At 52.1% G+C, this 24,822-nt stretch overlaps 1 protein-coding gene across 15 annotated transcripts in view; it reads left to right on the plus strand.

The window, feature by feature from the left end:
• MACF1 (microtubule actin crosslinking factor 1) overlaps positions 1-24,822 on the plus strand; it is a 305,205-nt gene that overhangs the window by 276,890 nt on the left and 3,493 nt on the right. For 11 of the 15 annotated variants that reach the window (XM_088153923.1, XM_088153929.1, XM_088153946.1 and 8 more), the window contains 27 exons: positions 20-142; positions 437-538; positions 1,332-1,433; positions 1,546-1,719; positions 2,261-2,416; positions 3,074-3,271; positions 3,601-3,729; positions 4,160-4,333; positions 5,873-6,028; positions 6,287-6,493; positions 7,554-7,673; positions 9,578-9,747; positions 9,963-10,122; positions 10,525-10,719; positions 11,603-11,731; positions 11,815-11,958; positions 12,128-12,310; positions 12,617-12,734; positions 13,066-13,229; positions 14,225-14,387; positions 16,339-16,493; positions 17,572-17,646; positions 18,388-18,405; positions 20,649-20,766; positions 21,250-21,318; positions 23,679-23,890; positions 24,686-24,796. In XM_088153923.1, coding sequence (XP_088010049.1) covers positions 20-142; positions 437-538; positions 1,332-1,433; positions 1,546-1,719; positions 2,261-2,416; positions 3,074-3,271; positions 3,601-3,729; positions 4,160-4,333; positions 5,873-6,028; positions 6,287-6,493; positions 7,554-7,673; positions 9,578-9,747; positions 9,963-10,122; positions 10,525-10,719; positions 11,603-11,731; positions 11,815-11,958; positions 12,128-12,310; positions 12,617-12,734; positions 13,066-13,229; positions 14,225-14,387; positions 16,339-16,493; positions 17,572-17,646; positions 18,388-18,405; positions 20,649-20,766; positions 21,250-21,318; positions 23,679-23,890; positions 24,686-24,796 — 3,825 coding nt within the window. The remainder of the gene's footprint in view (positions 1-19; positions 143-436; positions 539-1,331; positions 1,434-1,545; positions 1,720-2,260; positions 2,417-3,073; positions 3,272-3,600; positions 3,730-4,159; positions 4,334-5,872; positions 6,029-6,286; positions 6,494-7,553; positions 7,674-9,577; positions 9,748-9,962; positions 10,123-10,524; positions 10,720-11,602; positions 11,732-11,814; positions 11,959-12,127; positions 12,311-12,616; positions 12,735-13,065; positions 13,230-14,224; positions 14,388-16,338; positions 16,494-17,571; positions 17,647-18,387; positions 18,406-20,648; positions 20,767-21,249; positions 21,319-23,678; positions 23,891-24,685; positions 24,797-24,822) is intronic. The other 4 variants (XM_088153958.1, XM_088153969.1, XM_088153909.1 and 1 more) reach the window with 2 other exon arrangements.

Below are 24,822 nucleotides of genomic sequence, written 5' to 3' on the forward strand. Positions count from 1 at the left end.
GCTTGACCCTCCCCTGCAGACAATCAAGGAGGAGACTGACAGTTTGCACGAAGAACTGGAATTCATCCGAATCCTCGGGGCCGATCTGATTTTTGCCTGCGGGGAGATGGAAAAACCAGAAGTTAAGAAAAGCATTGATGAGGTAGGTAATAGTCATTTCAGATTTGGAGTGCTCTGATGTGGAGTTGGGGCGGGGGGCAGGAAGGCACAATGGGGCATCTGTGTAGGACTGCTCCCAATCTGCTCAACAAGAAATTCATGCCATTTGCACCCCAGCCAGGTGGAAGATCCTGGCAGGCAGAGCCCCAGAGGTGCTCCCTCTCCCCATCCACCGAACTGGGCACCTCTGCCAAATCCCTTCCACCAAAGCGCTCTGTCGCCAGCCCCCAACCTGGTAGATTGTGCTGGAGCTGTGGGCTTCTTCCTGTTCTTGCAGATGAACAGTGCCTGGGAACACCTGAACAGAACCTGGAAGGAGAGGCTGGAGCGGCTGGAGGAGGCCATGCAGGGCGCAGTGCAGTACCAGGACAATCTGCAGGTGGTGCCAGAGGGCCTGGACGGACGGAGGGGGCGGGGGAGAGCGGGGCGGGGCGTCTTTCTCAGCAGGAGGGCTGCGGCTGGCTCTCCCTCTGGACCCGCTGGCCGGAGGAGATCTCCTGGCAATGTCACTGGAGGGGGAGAGGATTTGGAGGGGCTAAGGCAGGACGTGGATGCAGAGGCCTAGCTTACTCAAGTCCAGACCTGTTTTGCCATTCTCACACCAAGAACCACGCTGATGAAACAGAGCGACTGCTGCTGAATTTGAGTGGGGCAATTTCTGCCCATTTTTCAGGGCTTAGGGGGGCTCAAGTGTGATATGGGTGTGCTTAGCACACCCATTTTTAGTCTTAATATACCAGCAGAAGACCAACAATTCTGCAATTGAAATCCAGCCATTTTGCTGCTGAATTTCAGTAGCAGGAACCTTGACTGCTTTTGGTGTGGTAGAGGATAAGGGTAATTGAAGGTTGCTCATCCCCCTCCAGGTAATGGGAGGCCAACAGGTTTTTGGTGGGGGGCAGAGGGGTTTGACTGCCGCCTGTAATGGACGTGTGCTGTGCTGAAGATCCAGTGTCCTCATGCCTGGCCAGTACAGGAAGGGGCATAATTAGAGTTGAAGGAGACAGATTCAAGGATTGGAATATTGGGAGCCATTTAAGCATGGGGGCCTCTGTGCAGATGTGTAGGAGTGGTGGATCTCAGGAGAAGAGTCCTGATTCTCAGAGCCTGCAGCTTGGCAGGATGAAGGTTAGCTAGGTTCTCCTTCATTTGTGTCCGTGTTCTTTTTTCAGGCTATGTTTGACTGGCTGGATAACACCGTGATTAAACTCTGCAACATGCCTCCAGTGGGCACAGACCTCAACACCGTCAAAGAACAGCTGAATGAGATGAAGGTGTGTGCGTGCATGCCAAGCAGGAAATAAGTGCAGTTCTCTCCAAATCTGGAGATGTCTGTGGTGGTAGTAATAGCCTAGAATGTCATCCTCATTTTCTACTCTCTGGCAGGAATTTAAAATAGAAGTGTACCAGCAGCAAATAGAGATGGAAAAGCTGAATCACCAGGGAGAACTTTTGCTCAAAAAAGCTACAGATGAGACAGACCGAGACATCATCAGGGAGCCGCTGACAGAGCTGAAGCATCTTTGGGAGAATCTGGGTGACAAAATAGCCCATCGGCAGGTATGGCAAACTCCCAGATCCTGGGCTGGCTGGCTGGCTGGCTGGATAAGGGGAGGCCTTATTCCACTCGGTCATTTCCGAGTTGAGGCCAGAGCTCCCACCTTTCAGGACCAGGCTCCTTAAGAAAGATCTCCTCCCAGAAGGTCCTAACCCTCACCTGTCTGCATCTGAAGAGGCTCCGGCTAATGTGCAGTTGATGGAAATGAGCAGGGAGGCCTTCTGTCTGGAGGCTGCATGCAGACCATGCAATACTCTAAAACCTTTATAGTTTTTTTTCTTTTCTGAGTAGCAGTATTGTTTTTGTCATCAGTTAGCCAGTCTTTGACTTCCCACCTGTTCAATTTTTCAGCCTGATTTTTGTATTTTGGTTTGTGCTATTCTTAACTTATTTACTAGTTTGTTAGTTTTGTAGCTGTATTATTTTAAAAACATGGTGGGACTTCCTGAGTACCATTTGTTGGGGTGGAAAGGTGTGATAAAATATCCCGTTGAATATTAAAACAAATCTTTCTCTACCCTCTTCCTCCTCTTCACTAAACAGCACAAGCTGGAAGGGTCTCTCTTGGCCCTTGGCCAGTTCCAGCATGCCCTGGCTGAGCTAATGGCATGGCTGACCCACACCGAAGAGCTGCTGGATGCCCAGAGGCCCATCAACGGGGACCCCAAAGTGATTGAAGTGGAGTTGGCTAAGCACCATGTGAGTGCAAGGAGGGAACGGACACACAGAGTCCTTTGGCGGGAATGTTGTCTCAGAAAAGGGTTCTGCTTTGATTTATGTTATTTCTCAGGGGTCTTGAGGGCCATATCCCTGCTCTAGCTTGATGATAGAAGTCACTCAGCTCTTTTAGGTTCCTATTTTTTTGTTTCCAGCATCTCTGTGGCTGCTACCTTAACTACCTTGACATCTTAGCAGTCTGCTGCCAGAAAGTAGTCAGGTGGTAGACATTCACTGGTGTGGATCCTTTGGCCGCTGGGTGATTAACTAGCCTCCTACCCGCAAACTGCACCCCCTCCACAGGAAACCCCACCTTCTGATGCCGTTGCAGATCAGTGAAGCTGCCTCTTGAGAGTCTGCTGGGGCCAGAGAGCCGAGGGGCATTTCCCCTTGGCCACACGGGGCCTGGGAGAGCTAATCACTTAACTCCAGCCAGCATCTTCTTGTCTGCTTGGGTTCTGGATGCTAAATTAAAGTGCAAGAGGAAGCCAAGGTGGCTCCCTTGAAAGAGCTCCTTCTTTCCTTGACGTTTTCAGTTTGAGTTGTCTTCCGCAAAGGCAGCGCTTAAAGCTGAGCCCTTTTTATAAGGGCTGCAAAGACAAACACCTGTTTTGTCCTCCGCCCCCGACACCATCCCAGGTGCTGAAGAATGACGTCTTGGCCCACCAAGCCACAGTAGAGACAGTGAACAAGGCTGGCAACGAACTCCTGGAGTCCAGCGCGGGGGAGGATGCCAGCAGCCTGCGGACCCGTCTGGAGACCATGAACTCCTGCTGGGAGTCGGTGCTGCAGAAGACGGAGGAGCGGGAGCAGCAGCTCCAGACGACTCTCCAGCAGGTAGGCCGGGCAGGTCTGCGGGTCCAGTGAGCTGGGAAGATGAAGGGGGATGCATGGAAGGAAGAGTTTGCCGGCCCTGAGCTCCTGCCTTGAAACTGGTCCTCTTGCTCGGTTGGCCAGGCCAAGCTGAAAAGGGGCAACTTGCATGGGGACTTACTGTGATTTTCAGGGCCCTTTGCAGGTAGTTACGTTATTACCCCCAAAAGTATCATTTTTGTTATTTTGGATCTGAAGTCCTTGTAAGCTTGGACTTAGCAGGAAAGATGGAAGTGGCTGACCTTGTGCTTAAATCCACAAATGGCCCACCTGGTCCTTTCTGTGTGTCACAGGCTCAGGGCTTCCATGGTGAAATTGAAGACTTCCTTCTGTGGCTCACCAGGATGGAGAGTCAGCTGTCAGCTTCCAAACCGACGGGTGGACTGCCAGAAACTGCCCGGGAACAACTCAGCGCCCATATGGTGAGTCACGGCTGCTGACTGATGACCCCTACAACGATGGAGGGATTCAGTTTGGAAAAGTGCTTCTTCTGTAATAAAAACGCCCCTTAGAGAGTTGGCTTAAAAGACAAATAGAAACCTCTGAAAAAGAATGAGGGGAAAAGGCTCATTGAGCTTCATTTTACCTGGCACAGCACAGTCGTAGAATCCTCATTAAGGTTCTGTGGTTTCACAATAGTTTAGTCAACAGTCCCCAAGACTTTTAGGAAAAAGGTGCACACAGCCAGGTGTGAAGATGGTACGTATCCACTTTAGACATCTAAACACAGCAGGAAGCTGTCATTAACCAGAAATTCCCTGAGCCAAAGAGTGGTAGCAAGAAGACGTGCTGTATCTTTGAGGAGAAATCCTCCAAAATGTCCCTTGTGAAAAATGCTTCTTCGTGTTCCAGGAGCTCTATGCCCAGTTCAAGGCCAATGAGGAGATCTACAGCCAGCTCCTGGCAAAGGGGAGACTGATGCTTCTGAGCCGTGATGATTCCGGATCTGGATCGAAGATGGAGCAGAGTGTGGCTCTCTTGGAACAGAAGTGGGTCCTTGTCAGCACGAAGATGGAAGAGCGAAAGGTAGTGTGCAGGGCTGATAGGGGACTTTGGTTACACCAAGCACCGACTTATTGCAGTCAGATTGTTATGATGGAAATACACAGTGGAGAAAAAGATGTGCCTTTCTCAGGCAGCACAGCAGATGTTTGATAAGCAGGTCTGTTTCCAGCTTTATGCGAGTAAACAGTTGGAATTTACTCTGCATATTGGAGTCATGGACTTCACAGAGGAACTGTTGAACTTGAGTGGAACAAAAGAGCTCAGGACAGTGTTTCTTAACCATGGCCACTTGAAGATGTGTGGACCTCAACTCCCAGAATCCCCCAGCCAGCATGGCTGGCTGGGGGATTCTGGGAATTGAAGTCCACACATCTTCAAGCAGCCAAGGTTGAGAAGCACTGGCTTAGGAGATAGGGCTGGGAGGGAGAAGCAGGAATCCAAGTTTGCTGAAGGAGATGCCATCAATATGAGTTCAGCCTCGGAAAGCAGCACGGCACATGCCAAGTGCCTTTTTCTCATTAGTTCCCCTGATCTGACACTCAGCTCCATGGTGAAAGCAGTATTGGCAGGGTAGAAACAGGCTGGCTTTCTCTGTATCGATACCCATGCTGGCTGGGGAAGTCTGGGAGTTGAAGTCCACCCATCTTAAAGTTGGCAAGGTGGAGAAACTCTGCTCCATATCCTTCACAAAGTACAGCCTTGCAGTTCCATAGTCCCTGCGCAGAAGCCTGCTTGTCGCTGTGCCTGAGATCAGGAGGGATGAGATGCGGTTGGTGACTGAATACAGGAAGCAGGATTGGTTCCAGCCCAGTGGGACATAAAGTTTGCATCCGGTGGCCTCTCAAAGCTCATAAGTGAACCTTACTTATCTGATTTATATACCACCCTCTCTGGGCGGGGTGGGTCCTTGCAAGGCTTCCCCCATTTCCATTATTTGAATAAGCTGCTCAAGAGCCCAGTGGAGCTCCAGTTAATCCTGTGAATGAGCCCCTGACACAGCACAACAATCAGAGGGTAGACTGGCTCTGTTTTCAGGGGAGGGTGAAGGAGAGAGTGAGTTCCAGTGGGGAAGGTGGTGCTCCTTCAAGGTTTCCTTTCCTCGCCAAGCACTCAGGCCCCTCTTTTTTCAGGAAGCTGCAAGGGGCTGCAGCAGTTTTCTGCCTCTTTCATAGAAAAGTTTCAATTAGCTATTTTGAGTCAGCTTCTCTCCATCATTTTCACAGGGGGTGGTGAAAGGGGGAGGAATTCACCCTCCTGAGGATGGCGTTAGCAAGGTTGTGACCACCTGGGGCTTTTCAAACTGTGGGTCTTGAGCAACTTGGGGTTGGGAGGGTCACAATTAAAAAAAGATAACAAATTAGACTTAGATAGGCAAAGCCAGAAAGTGGCATATTGATTTCTTATCTGTCATTAACCTCAGTGAAAGGGTGGTTTTACTCCTGGAGCAGATGCACGCAGAATTCAGGCTCTTGGCCTGAGAGGCCAACCATGGTGAGACTTGCCGGGTGTCCCTTTTTTCCTGCCCCCCTTTCTCACCTCCCTACCTTGTCCCCTATTTAGTCCAAGCTGGAAGAGGCGCTCAACTTGGCAACCGAATTCCAGAATTCGCTGCAGGACTTCATCAACTGGCTGACCCTTGCAGAACAGAGTCTGAATGTTGCTTCTCCCCCAAGCCTCATCCTTAACACTGTGCTCTCCCAAGTAGAAGATCACAAGGTAAGGGCATTCCACATTTCACCCTGTAATAACACCCCCCGCAACACCTTAGGTTCTGCTTAACCTTGGCAAAAGGCTCACAACAGCCCAGTGAGGAAGGCAGTCAGAGGGTCTCCTGGGGGATGGGTGGGAGGTCAGCCTGGTCCGCAGGCTTCTCTCAGATTACACCCAAAGGAAGGCAACTATTGGATGCGTCCCATAATGCCAGGATCCCAAAGAAGCACCTGTGGAGGGATTTATCTTTTCTTTCCCTGACAGGGTTTTGCTAATGAGGTCAACGCCCACCGGCATCAGATCATTGCTCTAGACCAAAGCGGAAACCAGCTGAAGTTTCTGAGCCAGAAGCAGGATGTGGTCCTGATCAAGAACCTCCTGGTCAGCGTGCAGTCCCGCTGGGAGAAGGTTGTCCAGCGGTCAGTTGAAAGGGGGCGGGCTCTGGACGATGCCAGGAAGCGGGCAAAGCAGGTGAGTGCCATGGGGGGCAGTGCAGTTTGTGAGCTAGTCGTCAGGAGCCGAACAGATCAACTGTGGACCTACAAAATAGCTTAGATCCTTGCAAAGAAGCAGCATTATCCCAGATGCCATGCTTGCCAACTTAATGCGGCAGGGAAGGCTACAGTTAAAATGCATTAAAAGCTGTGGGCTGGGCAGTGACTGGGCCTCAGGGAGGGGATTCTGCTGGGGGGACCAACAATGTGAGGAGAGAAGGGAAGGCATGGCTTGTTTGCTCAGAAGGAAAGGGAGGTTGAGGCAAAATGGCAAATCTTGTGGAGCAAGAGAAGTGTTGGGAAGATGTGAACTTGTGCAGGGGAATGGGAGAACACAAGACAAACAGGGAAAATAAACTTGGGAAGAAAGGGAGAGAGCAGCCAGGTTAATTAGAAGTTTGGTAGTAGTGCAGAGTGGGTTGGAAAAGTGAGGGAGCCAGGAGTTTCAGCTCCATAAAGAATTGGCAAGGGAGGCTTCTGGAGATGAGCGGTAGTGCATGTTTCTTCAGTAGATGTAGTGGGCTGTGAGGATAGCCTTGGGAGACAGGAGGAAGAGCCGCAGCCCAGACAATGGTCTGTTGAGAGATATCTGAGTCCAAAAGAGGGATGGGGGTGGGAAAGCCTCTCAGAAGGGACCCTCCCAAGTTCTCTGGAACCTAAAGGCGGGGAGGGGGGATGTGCTCTCAGCCTGCAAGGTTCTGTTACTGTAACCTGACAGTGGGGTTAGTATTCTTGGTTTTGGTCTCCTGGTTTGGACTACCTTGAAGGCTGACAGTACAGGAGTAAGCTGGGGGACACTTCTTATCACTACCTGATGAGTAAGAGTCCACGCTTGGACTGTCAACTACCTTGGCAGTAAGCTTCTCTAGACCTGAGACAAGTCAATACCTAAATGCAAGGGGAAAAGACCATGTCAGAGATTTCCCTGATAATGTATCAGGGAAATGATAACCTGAAGGTTGACACAGGTTTTGCTGGGAGAAACAAGGATCAGATATGTAACACTTACTCTTTGGGGTACATTTTTGCCATTCTAGTTTCATGAAGCTTGGAAAAAGTTGGTGGACTGGTTGGAAGATGCTGAAAATCATCTAAACTCCGAGCTGGAAATTTCAAACGATCCTGACAAAATCAAACTGCAGCTTTCCAAGCACAAGGTTGGAGTCCAGTTACAGCCTCTTTGGGGGGCCATTTAAACTAGGGTTGGGTAGCAGGATTGACTTCTCTCTGCCACGGCATCATGGATCAAGGCCAGGCAGCCGCGAAGGCTGGCGGCCAGGCTCCCCCTCCAGAAGGGTGGGCTCCATCGCCTCTCATTTCTTGCGCCCCAAGCCTAAAGTGCCCAGGCCCCTCTTGGGCGTCCCAGACGAGATGGCTTGGGCGGGTGAGTTGTGCGTTTAAACACTCAGAGAACTGGTGTATCAGCTCTCGATTGGCAACCCTCAGCGAGGGATCTTGGAAGTCTGGTTTAAAAGTAAATTCCTGAGGGTGAGGGCATTCCATGAATACCACAGGCAAACTCAGCCCTCGTGTTCTCAAGCCAGGTTTGAAAAATCAGCCTACAGAAGAAATAAGTTATACCAGGGATGGATGTGCACTGTTTGGGGGTGGTGGGGGGGTTAGTTTTTCTAGTGGCCACACTTAAATTTTTCTTTGGTTTTTATACCTGAGTTGGGGGAGTGATTCAGTGCTACTGCTGGGGAGGGATTTGGGGCCTGTTGTGTGTGTGGGAGTATTAAGTCGTGCACAGACTGAACGTGTCATTTTAACCTTTATTTGAGGGGGGGAAATCATTAAAAATTTGGAGGGGCTGGGAGGAGCAAAAGGTAACCCCCCCTCCTCAGGGGCACCCACGAGGTGGGTGGGTGGGTCCAAAGGTCAAGAGGGTTGCTGTGACTGCATGACTGAAGCCCCGACCCCTTCTTATGTGTGTTGTGGCATGTAAAAAAGGGGCAGAGCTCCAACCGTGCAATCCCAACTGCCATCTTGATTTTTTGGACCCCGCTCCCCCGCCTGCAATCTCTAGATGCCCCTGGAGGCTGGGGAGCAAAAGCCAAGTTGGCTTGAACAGCCTGAACCCACCTCCTATGTAATTCCTTAAAAATAGGAACTCTTTTTTTTTTTTTTTTACACAAGTCAGTTACTTTAGGAATGTGGCTGGTTAAAAAGATGAGCACCACACGGGGTTGCTTATTCATAGATTATATTTCAGCAGCATGTAACAGATTGTCCCCTCCCGGCTATTCAGTGCTACATGAGTGAGGCTGGAGTGGTCAAGGAGGAGCAAGGACCTGGGAGAGGCCAGGTCGACCAACAGCCTGTGTGAGGAATGGACTGCAAGAGTCCATTACCGAAGAGGATGGGAGAAGGGCTCTCCAGATTTAGAGCTACGTGTTCTTAGCTGCTCTTCATGAAACAAAGTTTGTTGCATCTGCAGCAAAACATCTAAGCTACTCAAGCGGAGTTTGTGACTTGCTGCGCGAGTTCTTGTGCATTAATTATTTCAGGGCCCAGGAGCAAGCCTCTGACCAGATGTGAATCTTTTGGAACATCTCCTTTTAGCAGATGTAGAGAGGACAATGATCTAGCTTGCCCAGAACGGTTCTCTGCCCTTCTTTTTTGATCCCTTTGGCAGAGTTTTATTCTCTCCACCTCAGAGGAATATTGGAAAGAAATTACATGAGTGGGCCCAGGCTTTGTCTGTTGGCAGGATAAGCCTGCAGAGGATTGAACGGAGCCAGACCCAGTTTGGCGTGAGAGGAGAAGCCGCCAAAAGGAGGACTGAATTTGAAAACAGGCTGAACTGGGCTGGGGAGAAAGAAAGAGGATGCTCCAAGGCATCCCTTCTCAGCCCCCTCCCTCCCTCCCTGTCCACGTGGCCCATCTGCGCTTCCCAGTCCATGCGGACATGCAGATGTGCCAGATGCAAAATGAGGGAAAGCAGAACCAGGAGTGCAGCCTCTCTCCAACTAAAATTGGAAGAGACAAATGGAAAAAAGATGCGGTGCTTTGCTTCACCTTCCCTAATTTTTTTTTTTAAATTTTTCTGTCAAAAACTCAGGAGTTCCAGAAAACCCTGGGAGGCAAACAGCCCGTTTATGACACCACCATCCGCACCGGAAGAGCCTTGAAAGAGAAAGCTCACTTCCCGGATGACACCCAAAACCTGGATCACCTCCTGGGGGAAGTCCGGGATAAATGGGACACCGTTTGTGGCAAATCCGTGGAACGGTGAGCGAGAGCAGCCGGTGGGGCTTCCCCGGAGCTGAAGGCCCCATGGGAGGTTGGGGGGGCAATTGCAAGTCTAAGCAGAGCTGTGCTGAGGGGCCCGGTGGGCTCCTGCTCGCTTGTGCTGGAAGCTTTTCGTATTTGGCCACAACTAAGTGCCGCCTGGGCTCCAAGGAGGAGAACACCCACTAACCTCGCCCCTCCGCTTCCCTTTACAGGCAGCACAAACTGGAAGAGGCCCTTCTCTTCTCTGGGCAGTTTATGGACGCCCTGCAGGCCTTGGTGGACTGGCTATACAAAGTGGAGCCCCAGTTGGCCGAAGACCAGCCTGTCCATGGGGACCTGGATCTGGTCATGAACTTAATGGACGCTCACAAGGTAACTGCTGAGGTGCAGAATGGTGGATGCGGAAGAGAAGCGGGCAGCCCCCTTGGGTGCCCATGACAGCAGGGTGCCTGAAGCTCTCCCTTGTGGTCTGCCAGGCTTCCTTCCCTTCAGGTTTAAAAAGAAAGCGGAGCTGGCACTTTGCAAAATGAACAGCCAGCCTCCGGCTTCATCTTTCTTTCTGGAACATCCCGGAGCACCTTGTGAGGGCCGGGTGGGTAGCTGAGCCCACCATGCACTCCTTTCTCCCCTCCAAAGAAATCAGTTGGTCATGGTGGGTGGGAAGGAGGGAGGGGTGGTTGGAGGGGCCTGAGAGGAGGAACTGAGCTGCATTTTGCTGCCTGCGTGCAAATGCAGTATGTTGGTTCAAGGATGTTTTTTTCCTTTGCTTGGTAGGTTTTCCAGAAAGAACTTGGCAAGCGGACAGGCACCGTCCAGGTTCTCAAGCGCTCGGGTCGGGAGCTTATTGAGAACAGCCGAGATGACACCACCTGGGTGAAAGTGCAGCTGCAGGAGCTGAGCAACCGCTGGGACACGGTCTGCAAGATGTCCGTCCTGAAGCAAACGCGGCTGGAGCAGGCCTTGAAGCAGGTGGGGAAAGGCCTTTTCAGTTGCAAACCTGTGGTTGATCCGCACTGAAGACAGCCTTGCGCTCCACCCTTGTTCTTCCCTCCTTTACCCGCCTCTCCAAATGCTTTCTGAAAAGAGGAGGGTTTGAAGTTGCGTCCTCCTTTTGCTGGTCTCGGGGGCGTGCATGTCACCTCGGCGGGGAGCAGGCAGAGTAGTTCGGGGCCCTTGGATTACCCCCAGCAGCATTAAGCTCCAATGTTTGGAACATTGGCAAGCTGCCCTCCTGATCCTGTTGGGGCTTGAGACCACTGAGGGAGGGGAGCGGCTCTCAGCCACCTCCTGCATCCTGGCAGGAAAGGGCTGGAGTCCAGAACCTGCTGGTTCCCGCTCTGCCCCTTGACCTCTAGGCTGTCCCCATCTGTAGCTCTTGCTACTGGGAATTCAAAGAAAAGGCCCTTGGACTTTCTTGTACACTTGGGTACCGTGGGTGAATTTGCCTCCTTCCCTCCCTCTCGGGGAAGTCTGTAGGTCTAATGGGAGGAAAATCTCTTAGAAGTCCTAAGTTAGCAAGAGGGAAGATGGGAATCGTTTTTCTAAATCCCCCAAAGCTGAGTCCCTTTAGTGGGACCTGAGAGCTAATAGGTCTTGCAAAATGGGCACTTCCCCATGCTGCTCCTCTCTGTCAGTGAGACTCCTTCCCCCAAGAGGTGAGGCCTGGATGACATCCAGAAGCGGCAGAGAAGTCAGGGTGCCTGTTGGTGGTTCCTACTGCTAGAAATAACCCTGTTGCTTTCCTGCCTCTGGGCTCAGCTGACTCCTGTGGCTGTGCCGCGTGGCCTCCTTTGGCCCAGCCTGGGGGCGCCTTGCCGAGGGGGAGGACTGACTGGGGGCTTCTGCGTTCCAGGCCGAGGAGTTCCGCGCAGCCGTCCACCTGCTGCTGGAGTGGCTCTCGGAGGCCGAGCAGACGCTCCGCTTCCGGGGAGCTTTGCCCGACGATGCAGAAGCCCTGCAGTCGCTCATTGATGTGCACAAGGTGGGCAGTGATCCCGGGGATGGGTGGCTCAGGGGAGGGCAGAGAGGCTGCAGGTAACGGTGCCCGTGTGTTGCCTTGCGCAGGAGTTCATGAAGAAAGTGGAGGAGAAGAGGCTGGATGTGAACTCGGCGGTGGGGATGGGAGAGGTCATCCTGTCTGTGTGCCATCCAGATTGCGTCACCACCATCAAACACTGGATCACGATAATCCGTGCTCGGTTTGAAGAAGTGAGTCGCCACAGGGATGCTTGGCCTCTTGTGGCAGAATTGGTTTCTTTTATTAACTGTTCAGTATTCCACACGTGCGGAATAATAAACTCTAGTTCTTGTATCTACACCTCTAGATGCACAGTCTCTCTCTCTCTCAGTCTTTTTTCGCGGTCTTTTTCTCTCCCAGGTTCTCACGTGGGCAAAGCAGCACCAGCAGCGGCTTGAAGCAGCGCTCCTGGAACTCGTGGCCAACGCAGAGTTGCTAGAAGAGCTGCTGGCGTGGATCCAGTGGGCTGAGACCACTCTGATTCAGCGGGATCAGGAGCCCCAGAACATCGAGCAGGTCAAGGCCCTCATTGCGGAGCATCAGGTAGCGGTTTTACCTGGGTTGACCTGCCTCCTTCCTCGGGAAAAGCGGCATTTGTTCCTCCCGTGGGCCCTGGCTGCATTGCTTTGCAGTGAGCACCAAAAACGTGGAGCGCAGACTTTGCCTCCAGCAATGCTGTAACTGTTGCCTCTCAAGGTTGTGAGGATTTGCTTACAGGTGCGTGAGCAATGGTCAGCTGAGTTTTAATTTTCCAAAAGGGAGGCTGAGAAAAGATGATCTTCGCAGTAGCCAGACACTTGCAAAATCTTGCATCCTTTCTCCTTCCTCCTATCTTGCTTCATTTTCCAGTCCTTCATGGAAGAGATGACCCGAAAGCAGCCAGATGTGGACCGTGTCACAAAAACGTACAAAAGGAAAGCGACTGAGCCAGCCCACGGCCCTTTCATGGAGAAATCCCGCAGCAGCAGTGAGTTGTTAACTTGGGGTGCCCCAACGAGCGCCAAGGAGAGAAGGGCTGGGGCTGAAATTTTAGCTCTGGAGGCCCTCCTGCCCAATAGAACGTATTCCCCACGTGGCTGGAGATGCTCCAGTCTGTGAACTGTTGTATATTTTAGGGTTGATCCTACCTTTCAAGGCCAAGGTCTAAACAAAGTGACCTCAGCCATCCCCAGCTGAGAAAAAAATCTGGGCGCAGTTTTGATGGGTGTTTTCCGTGTTCTTCCATGCTCCTTCCCTTTTTCCCTTTTCCGTTATCTGGCCTGGCTTGGCTTGCTCAGCTTCTTTGCTTCTTGTTCCAGGAAAGCCCCTGAACCAGGCAGCCCCTCCTTCCCTGCCGATCCTCTCGCAGACGGAGGCCAAGAACCCGCGCATCAACCAGCTCTCGGCACGCTGGCAGCAGGTGTGGCTCCTGGCGCTGGAGCGGCAGCGCAAGCTCAACGATGCCCTGGATAGGCTGGAAGAGGTGAGCGTAGGCAGCCTTGGACATGGGGGGTGCGTGAAACGGTAACAAGGTTTTGAAGGCTTGGGTCATTCTAGGTTTCAGATAAAATAACACGGATGGTGCAGGTAGGGCAAGGCTGGTGCGTGTCGCTTCTCCTCCCCCCAGCAGCTGCCAGCTTGCCCTCCCCATCTTCCCAGCACATTCCCTATCCACTTGCTCACCTAAACTGCAAGCTTACTTTGAAGTAGCCATTTACAAGCTGAGCCCTCCTACAGTAGACGTGTTGGCCATATTTGGGATTTACACTTAGGCACACTTGGAGGACTCCAGCTGTGGGAATATGCCATAAAATAAGTTATTTGTCATCTTTTGCCACGCGCAGAAGTTCCCAGTCGGTGTCAACAAGAACAACAGGCCTAAAGTTTTGGCAGTCGATACATTTTTTCTGTTGTCACCCCACAAAGAGTAAGATGCAACTTCCACAACTGGGACTGGATGCCCAGAACTTACTGGGGAAAAAAAGGCTTTTTTTCCCCTGATACTCATTTTTGGCAGGTGAAGGTCCCACCCCACACTCTCACACAAAGATGCAACCCCAAGGAGCCCTCTGCAGTCTAATGATGCCCCGTGATGGGACAGGAGACCTTTCAGCCGGGGCTGATGCAGAGAAGGCTGACAGAGAGGGATATTTCTGCGAGTTCTGCTCTTGGTCTTGGAGCAGAAGGTTGACTGCGACGCCCCTGTGCTTTTCAGGACAACCCATTTTGGGGTCCTTTATGGCTGCGTTTACACAGCATGCTTAGATAGATATGAAAATTAGCTATTTTTAGGTGCAAACATTACCTTGAACTCCGCCTGGGTTGATTCAACACATTAAGTCTCGGGAAACCTATCCAAGGTTAAGTCTGGCCAGATGAGCACAGGTTGGGCAAATGCAGCTGATGGGTCTTTAATTGACCAGGTTAAGCATCTTGTGTGAACAGAGCACACACATTTTTCCCCCTTCTGTTTCCAAGTTGAAAGAGTTTGCAAACTTTGACTTTGATGTGTGGCGGAAGAAATACATGCGCTGGATGAACCACAAGAAATCCCGTGTGATGGACTTCTTCCGGCGGATCGACAAAGACCAGGATGGGAAGATCACCCGGCAGGAGTTCATTGATGGGATCCTGGCATCTAGTGAGTGCCTGCCTGCCTGTTCCCAGTCTTGCTTGATTTCTGTGACATTTGCGACTTTGGAAGATTCTCTCCAGCATGGGCTACTCAGCAGCAAGAAGGGGTGTCCCCCGGCCCACCAGTCTCTTTCAGAGTCATTGGGCTTGGCTTGCACAGAGGCAGAGAACCATCAGCCCCTGGCAGCTAAGTTGCCTCAGATTGCAGGTGCAGGCTTCAGTGCTGGAAAGCTGACAGGTGGAAACTAGAATGGCTGGAGTCTTCCTGCCTGATGTACCTGTTTTTACGGGGACTTCTAAGTATCACACAGTGGTGCCCCCCAATCATGGGAGCTCTTTAAAGTGACACCGCTGGGCTGTGGGACGTCTAACTTAATGGAAGCCAGGCTGGAGTTTCATGACGGGGTGGGGGTGGAGGTAAGGACAGACAGATACAAGCATCCAGGAGGGACCTCAGGACCTCTCTCCGGTTCCCCTTCCCTCTGTCCCCGGAACTGTGCACAGGGGAAGGTCTCATTTCAGTTCCACATAGCCTGTTTTCATTTACATCCTTGTGACCTTCTTGGTCATCCTTACGTTTACAAAGCAGGAGGACTGACCGGGCTGATAATCCAAGATGCCCTTAAGTGGTCACCGGTGGTGCTCGTGGCCAAGGAGCCATTTTCCACAGCTGCTGTGGGTGCCCCTTGAGGGTGGCAGGCCCTTCCCGGTGCCATCCAGGTACACAGCCTGCAGGAAGTGGCACCTAGCGTTGGATTGTTTTGTGTTGGGACTCAAACCCTTCCAGGCGCAATTCAGAAGCACCGGTGATCATTCTCGCTGGGAGCCCTCTGCACCTTCAGTCTTGGGTGTCTGAGGGGCTGCTCCTTGAAATGCAACTGGAGACGAAACGGCAGCTCAGGGCCTTCTTAATTTTCCAGGCATTTTGATAAGCCGGGGGATGTTGAAGCCAAGCTGCCAGGGTCTTTTCTGCAGTGACTCCTCCTCCCCGGAGTTTGTTGGTATGGTCAGCCAATCAAGGCTGTTCTTTGTTGCCAGGCCTTTGGCCCTGGCTGGCCTTATCTGCCTGCTTCAAACACTCCCACTTTTATGCAGTGTTAAAGTCAGTGTTGTGCAAACTTGGCTACTTTAAGATGAGTGGACTTCAACTCCCAGAATTCCCCAGCCAGCCATGCTGTCCACTCATCTTAAAGTGGCCAAGTTTGGACAACACTGGTTAAAGTAGTCGGGTGGACCCATTTTTTATTTGTATTGCTACAAATCAGAGGTTTTTAGGTGAAAGACAGGCAGCGGTCCCATTTGCTTGACCTGTTTAAGTGCTGCTACTCTTGAGTAAGCACTGACCTAATGATTCTGCAGCAGATGAGCCAGTAAGCCAACACTGTCTTTTGGCTGTCGCTTCCTTTTTTCTGCTTGTGTCAGTTTTAGGAAAAAATCCAAAATTGCATTTCTGCCCCCTTTGCACAACACACCAGATGCCCAGGGAAGGGGGTGGAAAATAGAAACTCAAAAGCACAACGCTTTGAGCAAGCCACGACTGCAGGGGTACTTGGGCTCCCGACTCTGTGTCTGTTAAAGCCAAGGTGAGCTTCATGTGAGCTGTTCTTTAGGGTTCAGTTGACGCCGTCAGTAAGTTATGCAGCACTTCATTCAGGGCTCTTCTTGGCTGGAAGCCCTGCAGAGAAGGTACCCTTTTTCTCATAGCTGTTTGCCAGGCATCTCACAGCAACTGGGACAACATTTGCATAATGCCACTTCATCTCTTGCAACAGAGTCTGCTCGCCTTGTCCCCAGAAACAAACCCCGGGCCCCCAGCTCTGGCGATCGAACGGGCCGTGCTGGAGAGGCCTTTTTCTGCCCTCCTTGAGAAGGGAGGATCGTGGCATGCCCCCTCTCACTTTGAAAGCTTCACTTGAGAGACTGGGCATCCATCTTGTCTCTCTCTCTTCCTTCCTCAGAATTCCCCACAACGAAGCTGGAAATGACAGCCGTCGCTGATATCTTTGACCGTGATGGGGATGGCTACATTGACTACTACGAATTTGTAGCTGCTCTGCACCCTAACAAAGATGCCTACCGACCAACAACAGACGCGGACAAAATTGAGGACGAGGTATGGGCTTGGTTGAAGGGCTGGGGGGTCTAGGAGACAGTAAGCTAGACCTTCCCTGGTCTCTGCAGGCAAATAGCGTCCCGTCACCACTGATCAGGAGGGAGTGCCATCATTTTTCTCCACAACTTCCTTTCATGATGAAGTCCTGGGTTCTTATGAGAAAGAAGTAGATGGAATGGCAATAAGAAACATTCCTCCCATTTACTGTGCCTTGTGGCCTCCCTTCCCTTTCCACTCGCCCTCCTTTCTTTCTATATCTCAGTGGTAGAACCATTGAGTCCGGGATCCATTCTCTCGCAGGAAGGCTGTGCAGAAGGATTAGTAAGGATAATTGGACTAAATTAAACTAGATTCACCTGAGATTATTTTTCCCCAAAGCAGTGATCTGTCCCTTCCTCCTCTGCCGCCTCGCTTGGCAGCCATCCAGCTTCCCCACTCCTCCCAGGCATCTCCCCCTTCCCTGTATTACAATCCATTAATTCTTTAATCGAGGTGCGTTATTTTACAGGCAATTCATCTTAATCAGTAGTTACTAATTAAATATGAATTTATTTTGGGTCCGTGTCCTGCCGTTCCTTAAGTCTGGCATGCATGTGCAGCCAGAGCGGGTCACCATCCACTGTAATTGGGAAGGAAGAAATCAGGACTGGTTTCCTGGATCTGGTGCCCCAGCTTGACCAGTGGGGAAGCCAGGCAATGCACAGGACCTCCGCTTTGGTGGTACTTTTTCTGCCCACTCTTCATCGCTGTTCTTGGGTGGAACATCTGAAATTCAGACTCACCCTCCCTTGGGGTAAATACGGTCTTGGGCCCACGCTGTCTGTTGGGTACATTACAGACGTGTGTGAAGTGGGGAGGCTGGAGGGGACTTGAGCCACGCTGCCCAGCCACAGCAGGTGGGCTTTAGCAGGTCGCTTGGTGGTGGCACAGCACCCCGAGATCTTGAGTCCAGATTGTCCTCCCGCCACAAAGGCCACCAAAGGACCTTGGGAAGCTGCCACCTCTCAGCCCTGCTGGGTGTGTGTGTGAAGACAGAGTGATGGGACCCCCAAGTTTCCTCCTCCTCCTTCCCTGACAGGTGACAAGGCAGGTGGCTCAGTGCAAGTGCGCCAAGCGATTCCAAGTGGAACAGATTGGAGAGAACAAGTACCGGGTAAGGAGCAGGAGCCGGGGTGGGGGTCGTCTGCTGTTACGATCTGGGGCCCTTGTTGCGTGAGGGAGAAATGCAGGCTCGGTCAGGAAGGGCCCTCAAGCTTATTTGGAAGGGAGGAGAAGGACCCTGGGGTCCAGCGGCTGAGGCCTCACAGGGGCAGGGGTTCCTCGAGTACTGAAGAAGGTCCCTCGAGCCCTGCTGTGCTCTGAGGCTGTGATGCCTGTGGGGCGGGGGGGGGGTGTTTTCTGGCGCGTAGTGTAGTCCCTTGAGCTTCTCAGGCTTGAACAGTTTCCTCCTGGATGCTCACAGAAAAATGGGTTCAGAAATGTGGCTTGTATCCTGCCTCTGGTTCTGGTTTCCAGCTCCTGGAAGCTTGCCTTCCGTCCGAGCGGCTCTGTGTCCCTGAGCGTGTTGGATTTTAGCCAAGGCACAAAGAGCTGGAGGAGCTGCTTGGGGGCCACCTTCGCAGGGAGGGCTGGCGGGCGACCCCGGAACTGGCCAGAAGGCCGAAGTGCCGAGTAGCCACACCGTGTCCTCCCTCCTGCTTTGGGCCACTGGTAGCCCCTTCTGCTAGCCTTCCTTTGTTTTAAGGGGGGACAGACACAAATGTGTGGCAGAGCAGGAGGAGCAACAGCTTAGTGATACGGGAAGCACACAAAACAATGTCAGCATTGTTGCCCGTTAACACTGTGTGATGTGTTCTCTCTTCTCCCTTTCTCGTTTGCACCTTCTCCTCTGTAGTTCTTCCTCGGCAACCAGGTACAGTGAGTCTTGTGGTGCTGCCTCTGCATTTTTCTGTAGCTAATTCTCCTTACAAGATGTGCATGTATATCTGTGTGTCTCTTTCCACACCAGCCTTTTCACAGCTATGGCTGCTGTGCTTGTGGATTATTAACTTGACAGAGTTGCTGGTATATACAGAAACGTAGTGATGCAACCAGGCAGTGACCTACAAGCGTGGGAATAAACACAGAATCACACACATACACACGTGGGTGCACCCAGGGGCGCTGACTTTTCTTGTGTAGATTTCAGGCCTTTTTGAGAATTGGAAAACTTGCTAGCATCTTAAGTGGGAGTTGTGTTGCCCTGCTGATGAGGCAGGCAGAGCTTCCCAGTCCCAGAAATTCCAGAATGAGTCAAAGTAACGGAAAAGCGTAAGAGAGCAGCCAGCCAGGGTTACCTGCTCATAAGCCCCTGGTTCTTGAACTGTTCTGGGATGCTCAAAAATGGATTGACCTTAGGAACAAGAGTTCAGGGGCTGCACCCTCTCCCAAACTGACCACCAGCAGATGCGGAGATCTTTGGCCGACCTGCCAGCCTTTCAGACATGCCATCGGGAAGCTCAGTGACATCAGGGACCTTCCCTCTGAGTCAGTTCACATCTACCTTGCCCAAGGAGCCGGTCCATCCCGCAGCTTTCCTCACACCTAAAGTAACTGGTGCCAGCTGTTGGGAGAATCACCTCACAAGGCCCAGAGTTTTGTGTTCACTGCACAGAGTTGCGAGTTTGGCCAAGTATTCTGTATATCAGCATCTTTCTATGGGTTCCTATTAATTTCCCACTGCTTTTGAAATGCAAGTTCCAAATTCCTCTGGAAAATTCCCTTCCATAAATACTGCAGCACTAAATCTTCAAGCCATCTGCATGGCTCTTTCCACAAGAGAGACTGTCTCTTTTTTCCCCCCTTACTTCATGTTGAGACAAATTATGGCTGCAGAGGTATTCCCATTTTCATTTCTGCCTCCCTACTGAGTACTTGGTTGCATCCTGTTGACTTGTTGGGGGGGGGGGGAGGGTGAATGTCAGGAGTTGGCCTTTTTTGACCAAATCTGACACGATAAAGAGAATTTTAATTTCCTAGATCAGCTGGGGAAAAGGCAAGTTAATAACATGCTTGTCCAGCCACCCAGTATTGCGATAAAGAGATGGAAATGATGGATACATCCATATGTCCGTGACCTCTGAGACGTGGAAATCCCCTGCTTTCCATCTATAAAGCTTGGCAGAAGAGAGTGACCTCAGAGAGTGGTGTGTGGGGCTAGAAAGCACACCCTGGGTGGAGGCTGATAGGAACCCAAGGGGCTCCTAGAGATGGGACATGTGGCTTGGTTCTGGGACATCCCTGATCAACCTGACCAGATTGTTGGCTCCTCCTGTGATCCTGGCAATTGATCGCTATTCCGAGATCCCTGCTCCTTCGGGCTCTCTGTTGCAGGGCCACCTATCTCTGGCTGCTGCAAATCGCTCTTCTGCTCGGGGGGCCGAGGAGGGGTTGCCGTGCTGGAAAGGTCATGAATTTTATCAGTTAAGGGTTTTGCTCTCCTTCCTGATGAAAATTCCGGTTGGTCTCTCTTCCGAAGGGGCTGTATCAGGACTGAGGGGACGGTTGAACCCGAGCAGCTCCCCAGAGACACGCATCTCTTGAGAGGGGAGCGCCGGAGTTTGGGCTTCTCTTACCTTCCAAGCAGCCCAAATTGGCCCAAAGAGAAGCGGCCCATTCGGGGCCCAGCAGATGTGGGGAGGCCGCCGAGCAGGAGAGAGGTCCGGCACGAAGCCGTGAAGCTGACCCCCAGCCTGCCAGCCCCGGCGTCTTTCTCACGTGGCATTTTGTGGCTGGCTGGGATTCGCTGTTTATCCTTCCTCACCGAGGAGGCTCCGGCTCGGGGTCTAGCAAAACGTGCTTCTTGCCCCCCTGGTGTGCATTGGATCATTCAGCTTCCTTGAATCATTTAAAAATTTAAGAAATGCAATTATTAATAAATTTAATAATTAAATCAAATGATACACTTAATAAAATTAAAGTTAATATTTTAATGATCCTTTTATAAAATAATTACCTCTGCTCACTTTCAAAGGCGAACTGGGGGGGGAGACGGGGGGTGCCCCAGACATAGACCTGTCCTGCTGCAGTCTCCTTTGGAGAAGAGCGCGCGGCCTTTGCACGACGAGGCTCTCGGGCCCGAGACAGTTAATCCAGCTCCTTCTTTGCATCTCGCAGTTCGGGGATTCCCAGCAGCTGCGGCTGGTCCGTATCCTGCGTAGTACAGTCATGGTTCGCGTTGGCGGAGGATGGATGGCCCTGGACGAGTTTTTAGTGAAAAACGACCCTTGCAGAGGTAAGAGATGGGTCTGCTTCTTAACGAAGGTTTTTCAGGGCGAATCTTAACCACCTCCTGGGGAACCTCCAATACGGCAACCGCAGAGGAGAGAAGACGGGCCGCCTTCAGGGGAAGCAGAGGGAGCTGCTTGGGCAGTGGCCCTGAGCGTCCCGGGGACTCCGGACGATTGCTCGGCGCCGGGCCCGTGGGAGAAGGAGCCCCGGCACCCTCGGCCACAAGCACCGGGGGGGCCTCATCCCGACAGCGAGCGCCTTTCCTGGGCTGTTAACGAGCAGGCTGGTGTCTCAGACGGGCCTCTGGGTGGAGGACCGGACAGCCGAGGGAGGTCCCCGGAGCACTTGGTCCCCCGAGCCGGTCTCGCTTTCCTCCTTGGCCGCTGCATGATGCACGAAGGATCTTCCCTCCCTCCTGGCTTCCACCTCTTTGGGCCCCACCGCTGCTCCCTCCTTTTGCCGCACATGTTTCTTTTCTTTGTTCTAGTTCACCACCCTGGGAGTAAAATCAAACGCTCCGATTCCAGCTCTTCGATTGCCAGTCAGTCTCCGATAGGTTGGAGGTTTTTCTTCCCTTTCTCTCACTGCCCTGTTGGGAATGGCTTTGCTGCTCTGACCTGCCTTGGTCTGTCCCAAACGCTAGGCCCGCCCTGCGCTTTGCCGAGGAAGCGGGGGTAGGGCTCTTGCTGGCCAGCCGGCCGGCCGGAGCCCCCTCCAGCCCCGAGGGCCCCCTGCCTTTCCCCACTCCTTCCTCGGGCTCAGCTTACCCTTCTGGCCGGCCCTGAGGCTTGCCTGAGCGAGGAACAGGGAGCGAGGCCATGTGTGAACGCCATCTGTTTACTTGCACGCTGCCTTCTTTGCGGTCTACTCTGCCTTTCTGCTCCGGGGAGTACTTGATTGAACGGATTGAACGAAACAAAAAATTAAAATGGGATGCAAAAAGTTAGAAAAACAGATTGAAAGTAACAGGAGCACTCAGAAACCTGGCAAAAGAGATGCCTTTGCTCAGGGGAGCATCCGCGAGCGGGCCGCTCTTGCAGATTGTAGCAGTTGGGCAGATTCATCGCAGGAGAGTCACACCCTTAGGTAGCCCAGCCTCGGCCGTTCGGACAGTAAAAGCTGAGAACGACACCGTGAATTGTGTTCTGTAAGCAGTGAGCAGTCCGTGCAGATGGTCCCTTCAGCCTTCGTGGGATCCCTGCACCTTGTCCTGAGTGGCGGCACTGCTCCGTTTGACACGGGTCACAATTTCTGGATACTTGCCAAACCTTGACGCAGCCAGAAAATTCTTGAAGTCCACCCACCTGGATGATGCCCTGGTTGAGGAAGTCTACTTTAACCCATTCCCTTTGTCTAGGGGTTTTAGAAGACAGTTTCTTTTACCCTTTGGTATCATTTACCTCCTCATGTTGAAACCGGGCCATGAGTCGCTTTGGGTGTCTGCGATTCAGACGCAGCTTGTCAGCAACCAACGACTTCCCTTTCCTCGGCCTTTGGAGTTGCGACGCGCGCTTGCCTCCCCTCCCAGCGCTTCTTCTGAACTTGGCTGCGTGCTCCTGGTGGGAAACCCTCCAGTTTTCTCCCACCTGGCGCCCTCCAGATATCTGGCTGAGAGTTCTGGGTGTTGAAGACAAACTTACAGGAAAGCCCGAGAGAGTGGATTTGACGGCAGGCCACTGCTTCCAAGCCCCGCCTTTGGCTCGTGGTTGCCACATTTCTGTTGCTGTGCTGTGGCCAGCTGTTGCTCAGCTCCCCGGTGATTCCAGAAAAAGGCCAAGCTGCGGTTGTCGTGTGTGTCTTGGGTGGGGGGGCCTGTGCTGCTCTGGCTGCACTGATCCTAGAGGCTTTCTGCACGGTGTGGCTTACTTAACCAAACTACCAGTGTGTCTGCTTCGTTGGTGGGGATTTATATTTTCCAGGGACTATAGAGTCTGCCGACTGTTGTGTTAATAAGCTGGAGGGCTGATTCCTCTTCCTATTTCTTGATCTCCCCACCAGTTAATTTTATTCCAGCCAGAAGAACTTTTCAGGTGATAATATCTGTCAGAGATTGCCCCTGGCAACATTCCTTTTTCTGGACCTTGGTGCTCCTGGGGATTCAAGTAATTAAGACACTTTATCGCAGATACAAGCAACCTAGTTCCAGTGAAGAGCAGATTCTGGCAGGCTGAGCATCTGGTTGTACATAGCATGCTCTGCCAAGCCCCAGTTGAGACCCTCATTTTTTTGACAGACTGCTTGCTCACCTTGGCCTTGTTGGGGGCGCTGGGCCCACCTTCACAGATGGGTCCTCTCTGGTCCCAGGCCCGTGTCCTGCCTTCCCATCTCCAGCTCTCGTGCTGCCTCCGCAGCTTTCTTGCCACTGATCCACTGACTCACTGCAGTTTTAAGTTTGCAGCGTCTGTGCTAAGCTGAAAGTGGGAGAAGAGAGTTTCAGAGATGAGCCCCCTCCCCACCACTGCCCCTGCCATCAGCACGACCCTGCTGGCATGTGGAGCAGAGGTCAGGGGTCTCAAGAGCAGGAGAGGCTATCAAAAGGGAAAGGAGCCCGATGCATGTTCTCAGCTTCAAGGTCACACTTCTCCACCCCTTTCCTCCGCCCCTTTGCTAACCCCGATGCAGACAAGGTCTCTGCAAACATTGAGCAAGGCACACTGGCCCAGAGATGCAGAGGAAGTGGCAGCTGGGTTGGGGCTTCTGCATGATGTGTGGCCGGCACCAGGTGAGGACGATCTTTCCTGCCCCCCTCAGTGCTACACGTTTAGGAGCTAAGGAGGTCTCTGTCCAGCTGGAAGAAAGGAAGAAAAAAGTTGCATGCTTCCAGCAGACTCCAAACTCGGGCCAGTCATTTGTTCTTCAGTTTAGGTATCTCCAGTTTTGTCATCTGTCTTTCTTGTTCTTCTTCCTTTCTTATAGCACGAGGCAGGACTAACCTCGAACTTCGAGAGAAATTCATTCTCCCAGAGGGTGCGTCTCAGGGAATGGCACCATTCCGGTCCCGTGGCCGGAGGTCCAAGCCCTCCTCTCGGGCTGCCTCCCCCACGCGCTCCAGCTCGAGTGCCAGCCAGAGCAATCACAGCTGCCCTTCAGTGCCATCCTCCCCTGCCACGCCTGCCAGTGGGACCAAGGTGAGAAGCAGGCTCTTTTCTTCACCCAGTTTTCTTGGCTGAGAATTTGTTGTTTAAATATTGTCTTTTTCCTCTGCCTTGAAAACACAAAGGCAAAGGAAAGTGGCCTCTGAAGGTCTCTGTTGAGTTCTGGAGCAGGTGGCCGTGATGGCCGGCTTTCTCTCGAGGGACCTCCCGCCCCAGCCAACCCCAGAAGCACCACAGGTTGGGCCTGCAATCACCTCCCTGGGAGCAGGCTGCAGCCCGTAGGGGAACTTGCTGGACACAAGCGCAGACTGACCTTGAGAGCCTTTTCACACCCAGACGGTCTTGTCCATGTTGCGAGAACTCTCAGATCCCCTGCACTTTCCATCAGATCTTTCCATTCGTGCCTTTCAAATGGCTCCACATTCAAGGAGGTGGAGAGAAAAGAGGGAGGCTGAATTTCTCCTCTTCTTCACGCCCCCCTCAAATTGTGTCTGTTTGTGTTTGTGGACCACAACCTGCTGCTGTTCTGCCCCACAACATAGAACGTGTTCTTTTCCACCAAGACATTTCTGTGCATTGCAGAGTTTCTGTGCTGTCTCTCATGTCAGTGTCAGCATAGATTTGTGTTCATTAGCTGCATCATTATTATTATTATTATTATTATTATTATTATTATTCACTTATTTATTATTTTAGGATTTATATCCTTTTCTGTTTTATTTCCTTCTGACCTGGACACTCCTCCCTCCCTCCCTCCCTCCCTCCTCCATTCATTTTGTTTGCCCCCTCCCCGTCCTTCAAACTCTCTTTGGATTTTCCATTTCACAGACTCCGCATCACTTCACCCGTTGTTATGACAAACCCTGGTTGGTAAACAGCAAGGCAGGTACCCCCCTGAGGGGCTACGATAATACCGACCTCCACCTGTCTGCTTCTGAGGTAGAGTATGGCTCCTGCGGGCGAAA

This window comes from Python bivittatus, unplaced genomic scaffold (assembly GCF_059951505.1).
Source record: "Python bivittatus isolate LINGU-HERP-01145 unplaced genomic scaffold, Pbiv_v1 ctg000040_np1212, whole genome shotgun sequence".
Lineage (NCBI taxonomy): Eukaryota > Metazoa > Chordata > Lepidosauria > Squamata > Pythonidae > Python > Python bivittatus.